The sequence below is a fragment of the Grammomys surdaster genome, unplaced genomic scaffold (genome assembly GCF_004785775.1).
Source record: "Grammomys surdaster isolate TR1022 unplaced genomic scaffold, NIH_TR_1.0 97, whole genome shotgun sequence".
NCBI lineage: Eukaryota > Metazoa > Chordata > Mammalia > Rodentia > Muridae > Grammomys > Grammomys surdaster.
The window spans coordinates 2,101,654-2,109,561 of record NW_021604576.1 but is presented as its reverse complement, the minus strand read 5'-3'; the positions used below and the strand labels follow the sequence as shown (position 1 = coordinate 2,109,561).

The window sequence follows — 7,908 nt, the reverse complement described above, 5'->3', positions numbered from 1 at the left end:
TTCCTTTCCTTTCCTTTCCTTTCCTTTCCTTTCCTTTCCTTTCCTTTTCTTTCCTTTTTTCCATGCTCCCCCCCTCTGTGTGTGAAGATCATTTGCATGAGTGTGTGTACATGAATAACATGGTACATGTGTGCATGTCAAAGGAGAAACACAGGCCTCAGTCTTTGCTTCCAACCCTGTTTGAGACAGTATATGTTCATCATATACCAAGTAGCTTATATGTGAGTTAGAGGGACTTTTCCTGTCTCTGCTCCACCCCTATCTTTCCACAGGAGCAGTGGGGGCTGTACTACTTTCTGTACCTAGCTTTTAGGTGTGTTCTGAGGATTCAAAATCAGGCCTTCATGTGTATGTCAAGAGCTTTACCTACTGAGCCATCTCCCCGGCCCTCATCTGTTTGCTTTCCTATAAACTAGAAATAGAGCTGTCTACTTCTTCACATTGTGAGCTCACAGGAAATACCTAGTACTGAAGTACTGAAGTAGTCCACTCAGTGAGTAAGCACTCAGCAATGCTAACATCTATTAGTGCTTTTCTCAATTCAAAAGTCATTACTTGAGCTAGTGAGATGGCTCTGTAGATAAAGGTTTTACCAGGCAAGACTGATAACCTGAGTTGATCCCCAGAACCTGCATAAACATGAACTATTCCACAGCAGAGTCTTGTTTTCTTGGTTGTTCTTTTAATCTGTTATATGCTGTTGCATGCTCATGTGTGAACATAAACATACACATAATAGCAACACATGCACATATATATCACCTGATTTATATATACACATATGCACAGACATATGTATGTAAGTATACATATATACACATATATGTTTAGTGAGTTTTAAAACCATTTCTTAAAGTACAAATATATTTTCAAGCACGATTATTTCTTAGTTCCAGCTACCCCGGGAAAAAGTTTGGAGCCACAAGCAGTGGGGCCTCCCTGGCCATACCAGTTTCCCTGCTCTTTAGGAACCCTTCAGCACAAAGAGCATTGAGCCCGGGAGTTGTGGATGGAAGGGAACAGGGTGACTTGTCTTTATTCTTTTGCCAGGGTTGGGGGTATCAGGGCATGTCGGTGAACTAGAGATTGTGTTTATCAACATCAACAGGCCATCTGTAGCAGCAATGTGTTTGAGCTCCATTGGGCTTAAGAAACACTGAGAGGTCACCTTGAATTCATCACATTAACTTACAGAAGCAGGGGCCACTTATTCAATATCAAAGTCAGAGCCATAGTTTATTTTGTTGTTGTTTTTCATTTATACTCAACTCTGATTAATCTGCAGTTCACATTTTTAGAAAAGGACTTACAGATGGAGAAAGATGAGAGAAATTATGTATCATGGAACATACCATGTGTCATGGTTACAGTACATTCTAGATTGTATTGTAAATGCAGTTGTATATGTCTTGTATATAGGATACATCACGATCACATAACCAATTCTACCCAACTGTAAATGAACCTTTACATACACTTTTATCGAAACTTGATGATCTTAATTTGCTTTTTGTGAATTAAAATCACTCATTCATAAGTTATTTCTGGTTAAGTTGTCTAGAAGGTAAGAGTCAAGGCCCTAGTGCACCTGTACATGAATTAGAATCTCCCACTTGGTAGACCTTTAAAGCTGGGAATTGGTTCAGGTTATAATGAGATTTAATAGCTGGGATTTATAGAGCAAATGAAGTATTCCTAGATTGTTGCAAAGTAGGAAAGTTAGCAGGCCAGTATCCTTCATCACTTCCACAGGCTGGTCCTACACTTTCCATAAAAGATACTGACAGCAGTTCTCTCAGTTTTATCAGGAAGCAAAGATTATGTTTTCATTTTTCTAAAGAAATGGTAATATGAGCAGCTAAATTTAGTCTCTGTGGAGTAAATGTTTCAGATTGAATCCTTTTTAGAGTGTTGGGCACGTCCTTAACTATGTAACAATGCCTCCCTCTGGTGGCTTGACTTAGGAAACATTTTCTCATTTGTTTTCCCAGAAGTTCTCCTTTTTCCAAAGCCTGACTCCTCCCTCCAGTCTGCTACCCAGCACTAACATTGTGTCTGCTCTTTTCCTTCTTCCAGCTCTACCTTGATTGTAAGGGCAGGAGTGTGGATGTGTTCTTAGCCAACTGTACAGGTAAGACTATGTCGTCAGCTACCACCAGGTGAGTCCCCTCAGCTGTTCCATGTGCCTTTACATATCCTGTGTCTTCTTCTTTGCAGCATCCTTGATAAAAGCAATGACATACTATGGAGACCTAGACACAGAAAAACCAATTTTTTTTGACTCAGTACCCGCTGCAATAAGTATCATCCAATCAAATAAGGTGAGTTGGTTAAGTTATCGAGCAGGAATTTTGTAAGAAAAACTAGAATGCATAATCGTTGGAAGTTTTATAAAGTTCCCTCTTCATTGGTCTCTAAAAAAAGATCTACAAATAGCCCTTCCCTCTGCATATGACACATTTACTTTAAAGGAATGATTCTACTCCACTTTGTGGGCAAGTTATGAATAATTGTTAAATAATTTGGATCTTCTAATGTTGTCATGGCTTAGAGAATTTGATGATCACCTATGAAGTGCAAATTCTTAGCTTTAATCTAAGATCCACTGTCCTGGAATTTGACCTCAGAGCTCTCCAATGTAGAAATACTAAATATCAATTTTAAATATATTTTATGCTCAGATACTCCTATCACTATTCTTATTTATACTGTCATCTTTTGGAACATCATTTATGGCATCTGGTGGTCACACATTACTGTGCAATATTGGGTAATGATATTTTAACGATTCCCAGAGCCTGTGGTTTCCTACCATGTCTCTCAAACTCTGAATCAGTTTGCCTTTCTCCCTCCCAGGGCAGCATCAGTGCTTCCCACAGAGACTGCTCTAATCTTCAGTAGAACAATAACACTACATGTATTGAGTACCTACTGCATTCTAGAATATTCTAAAGGCCTTAGTCATGTTAATTAAACTTGCCACTGCACACGAGTAGATACTCTCACTTAGCCAATTTTTAGAACTAGGAAAACCAAGGCCAAGAAAGTTACAGCATTTGGCTAGTTTCAAAGTCAGCTATTGGATCGAGCATTGTTACTGATGGGTGTGGCTTATATTATTGCCAGTCTTCAATGGAGTACAGATTATAAGGTAGGTAAATGATATGTGTTGATTTCTTCTTCTCTTTTAGAATTTGAGCAAGGCCAGTGACCACAGTGAAGTCTGAGGCCCATGTGTTGAAGTGCATGTCTCATCTTTTGCAGCTGCCTCGAAGAGGCCAGATACTGGCCTTTTGCACACATTTTGATGTATACGGTATATCACTTAGTAAGGATGATGTGACTTGGCACCTGCATAGCCACTGGCCAAGACTTGCTGACCTCTTATTTTTTTTCTAATTTTTCTTAATGAACAGATTCATTTAGTTATTTCATATAGGCATCAATACGTATGTAGCTTTAGTTTACCGAACAGTAAATATGCTTTTATTTCCTATTATAAGAGTATTTTTTATAGTCTTATTTCTGTTTTGTTGTAAGCTAACAAATGGAGAAACACTTTTATCAGAAATGGTTTTGATTATTTATAGGCCATTTGTAAAAAAAAATATTAAGATCATCTAGTACATGAAAAAGTGTTAGCGAATGTGCCATTTCTCCATAGTTTTTATCCCAGTGTTATTTAAACATTAATAAGATAAAGTATCACTTTCTACAGTGAAAAATGAAATCCATAGATATAAAGAAATTGAGGAAAAAGACAAAGTAGAAGTTATTAATGTCAATACCCATCAATGCAGTTACTCCGACAATATTTATGTATTAACTATGAGTTCATATGTGGAAGAAAACTGATGTTTTAGCAAAACCAAAATGTTTTCAGCATTAATCTGCTGGATTGTGGATACTGGAAACCATTGATGTGTTCAATCAGATAACTCTTGACTTCTGCATTGCCTTATATTACATATAAGATAATCTGCTTTCAGACTTATTTTATTGAAATCAGAGAATATGAGAATTTGACATGCAAATTTTTTCACAAATATCTTTTTGATGACAAAATATCATAAGTAGAATGCTTTTGTGCTTTTGGATACAAGATTAGCCCTTAGAAATTTTGAATTTTCTACTTGAGATATAAAGAGTCAGTAAAATGTAATATGTTAACAATCTATACCAAGATAGATAGATGGCAGATAGAACGACAGACAGACAGAGAGACAGAAGACAGGTAGACAACAGACAGACAGATGACAGATCTCCATGGTATGTTTTCCATTTTCTTTTGTTAGAGGTGAGCTTGAATGTGAATATCTGTAAATTTGCTAAAACAATAGAATAATTTTCAACACTAATGGCCAGATATAAGTGTAAACATTATTTTTTCATGCTTGTATATTTTATTTTTAACTATATACAAGTATATAATTTCACAATTTTCTAACAAATTGTCTTATAAAGGAAGCCACAGATTAAATTATGCTTTATTCTTAATGGCATCTAAACTATTCTACAGACATAACACTGTCAGAATAAAACAGGTATTGCAAAGGGAGTTTGAAAAGCAAGTTAAAAATAGAAATTAAAAATTGGCCTTCTAGTATGGTTCTTATGGGCATCTGTAAGAGCAAATTCTAACTCCTATCCAAGTGAGAGATTGGAATTTTCCTTACCCTAGGCAAGGTAAACATTGACACAACCCTCCGTTTTAACACCTCAGTCTTTGGTAGGATGAAATAATACATGAAAATGCCAAAAACAGTGTTCCAAATTTTCATTTTTACTGAAACAAATTCAAAAGAACAGTCTTGGCCACCAAAATTGCTTCAATCTCTTCGTCACTTTTTGGGGTAGTATTATGTAAGGCAACCAGTATCATCCATCAAATACTTTTCTAAGGGAAGGTTGGAGAGAATTAGGAATAGTTTCCTTATAAAGAGGAGTTTTATTCTGCATCTCCACTTTCATAATTCTAATGGAGCCTGGTGGTAATATTCTTCATCACCAATCCACTGGACTTTATCAGATAATCATGAGTCATGCAAAGCCAAGAAAAATATATTATGGTACATAGGAAGTGATATTTTGCTACACAAGTTTGGCCTTGATTAAACTCATGCATTGTAGGCATTTTAATTTTTTATAGACTATGGACCCTGGCTGATACTAAAGTCATTATTGTTGGATGGTTTGTTCTGTTTTGTTGTTAATACTCAGACAGTATGTCTGAGAAATTGCATCTGAGTGCATTTAAGTATTTAGAATATAAGTTTAATGCATAAAAAGTTAACCCCATTAATTTCAGTATCAAACATTGTTACAGTCAAAGACAAGGAAGACCAAACCACACATTGTATAAAGTCCACTGCTCTGTAGTTTATGCCAAGACCACACTGACTGTTTACTCAAAGAAAGTCTCTTGAATTAAGTTCTGAGACCCCAAGAACTGCACGTGTTTTAGACATACAAGTGCTTATTTCAAAGCAGAAGCAGAGAACACAGAAGCTACAACATGACTCTAGTGTTGCAATGTTTTCTATCAGCACACGGACCTATTCTTACGGGGCCATGTTACTTTTATATGATAATCTCCTTCCATAGTACTTATTATAGTAAAATAACATAAAAAACTGACCTATACACATGTTAAGAGCCTAATATGACAGATATGAAATATGTAACTAGGAAAAACTGTTAACATTAAACATCACATCTATGCAAATTACATGCCCTTAAAATTTTGCCATTTATCTTTCATTTAAAGGTTATTTGCCCTCAATTATATAATTTCAGTGTTATAAAGTTTAGCTTAAACTACTTTGCAATAATTTATTTGACAGATTTCCATTCTATAACCATGCAATGTAATGAGGACAGAGATTTTTCCTTTTTAATGAAAACATTAACGTGTTAATATCCTGTGTGAATAATGCTTGGCATTCAACGATTGTCGAAACATGTTGGTATGTTGCTGAGCACACATACACCTCTGAAATGCCAGTTCTGCATTCTGTGGTTAGATGATCTGACTCAATATCACATACGCTTTCTGGCAGTGAGTTTGTTGCCAGATTTTAAACAGGGAGTTAATGGTGCTTGTGGCGCTTTCAGAATCCAAAGATTTGTAGTTTGGAATCATGTAGTCTAATATGCTGCACTTATTTTTTATATTTTCAATGCACTTAATTATTGTTTTTTTATAATTATTTGTACTAACTCAGCATGTAACAACGAATTTACATGGAATAAATTGAAATATGATAACTACAGTTCTTAAGTGTGGTTGTGTCCATTATTTTCAAGTATTTACTCCCCTGCAAAGAAAATAATACATACTGCTTTCTTGTTCTGGCCACTGAACAGTATGTGTTGATTATTCCTGGCAAATTGTTCTTACAAAATTTCAACCTAGGCCCATAAATTCCGTACCTTGATTTATGCGCTACTGAAAGAGCTGTGCTTTTCTGTTGTTGTTTTTTTCCTTTTTTGTTTGTTTGTTTGTTTTGTTTTTTGCTAGTACTTTCATTGCACAACACTCTTTTGTCAGACTTACATTCTCTTTGTTCTAATTTTTACTTATTTCTGTATTTTTATTTTTTGCTTGTGTTCTTTGCTATGTGCTTTTAGTTGTCTTTTCCTGGGTCCTGAGGCTGAGTTCAACTTTAATGGCAACTGTTCAAAACCAAGAAAATAAGCCATTTTTTTCCTTATGCCTTGGAGGCACAGCATAGAATAAAACAGAAAAACAACCCCACCTCGCTCTCCCAGGCTTGCCTTCTGACTGGGAACTTAAGAGAATAAACAGTATTTTTTTTTGACTTTAATTACACCCTCATAGACATTATTCCCACATAGGATTCAATCCATAAGTTTCCCCCAACTCCCCGTGGCATCTTCTGGATTCATGCCCCCCTTAGATTTCAAAATACATTCCAAGTTACATCTAAATATTATCCTAATCACACATGGCTGAGAATTAGAGATGTGATTTATTCCTAGACAAAATTTCTCTCCAGCCACAAACCTGTGCAAAAAGCCAGCTATATACTCCCCAAAATACAGTAAAAGGACAAGCAGAACAATGATGCTCTCACCCAAAGAACATGAAGGAAAGACTGCAGTGTGCCAGGTTCATTGGATTCAGATTCGTTACATTGTTGTCAGGTATTCATTCATTTATTTATGTGTGTGCATATGTATTCGTTCAAGAGTGTGTGTATGTGTGTGCAGGGAAGACAGTGAGAAGGGGAAGGGAGAGAGCGAGGTAAGGAGAGAGAAGAGAGAAGGAGGGAAGGAGGGAGGGGGAGGGAGAGGGAGAGGGAGAGGGGGAGAGAGAGAGAGAAGGGGGTGGGGCGGGAGGGAGAGAGAGAGACCTTGCGACTTGGGGGTTGGTTCTCTCCTGCGAATTCCTTGTGGACTCCAGACTGAATTTAGGTTTCAGGGTTGGCAGCAAGGACCTTTATCCCACACAACCATTTACCCAGATCCATTTAATCTTAAATCTTGAAAATTATCCTCTTTAGTCTGTCGATTCTCCATCTATGGACTCTCTAGAGAGGAAGGCTTCCCTCTAAATCTCCACAGAATTATTCCCAAAGCCTTTAGCTCTGCAAGCTGTCAAAATCTGAGAAGTCTCCCATCGCTCCCACAGAGCCATCTCTAGTTCTTTTGGCTCACCCTGGCAGTGTGATTGTTGGTGTGACTCCATTTCTATTCCTGCTGAGGTGACTGAGTAAATCCATAACGGGACAGTCAGTGACGACCATTTTATGTCTCTCTCAGGTTCTTGTCATGTTTCCTGAAAGAGTGGACTGGGCAGACAGTGAAGAATACAAACGGGGTTTCTTTATCGTCATTTTAGAATCAACTTTAGCTTCTTCTTCTTCTTCTTCTTCTTCTTCTTCT

The 7,908-nt window shown here is 36.9% G+C and overlaps 1 protein-coding gene across 2 annotated transcripts in view; it reads left to right on the top strand.

Moving 5' to 3' along the window:
• Window positions 1-3,618, top strand: part of Slc26a7 (solute carrier family 26 member 7) — a 109,332-nt gene extending 105,714 nt beyond the window's left edge. The window contains exons 16-18 of one of the 2 annotated variants that reach the window (XM_028779819.1): window positions 2,077-2,131; window positions 2,218-2,321; window positions 3,192-3,618. In XM_028779819.1, coding sequence (XP_028635652.1) covers window positions 2,077-2,131; window positions 2,218-2,321; window positions 3,192-3,227 — 195 coding nt within the window. In that variant the 3' untranslated portion in view covers window positions 3,228-3,618. The remainder of the gene's footprint in view (window positions 1-2,076; window positions 2,132-2,217; window positions 2,322-3,191) is intronic. The other variant, XM_028779812.1, reaches the window with a different exon arrangement.
• The last annotated feature ends 4,290 nt before the right edge of the window (window positions 3,619-7,908 follow it).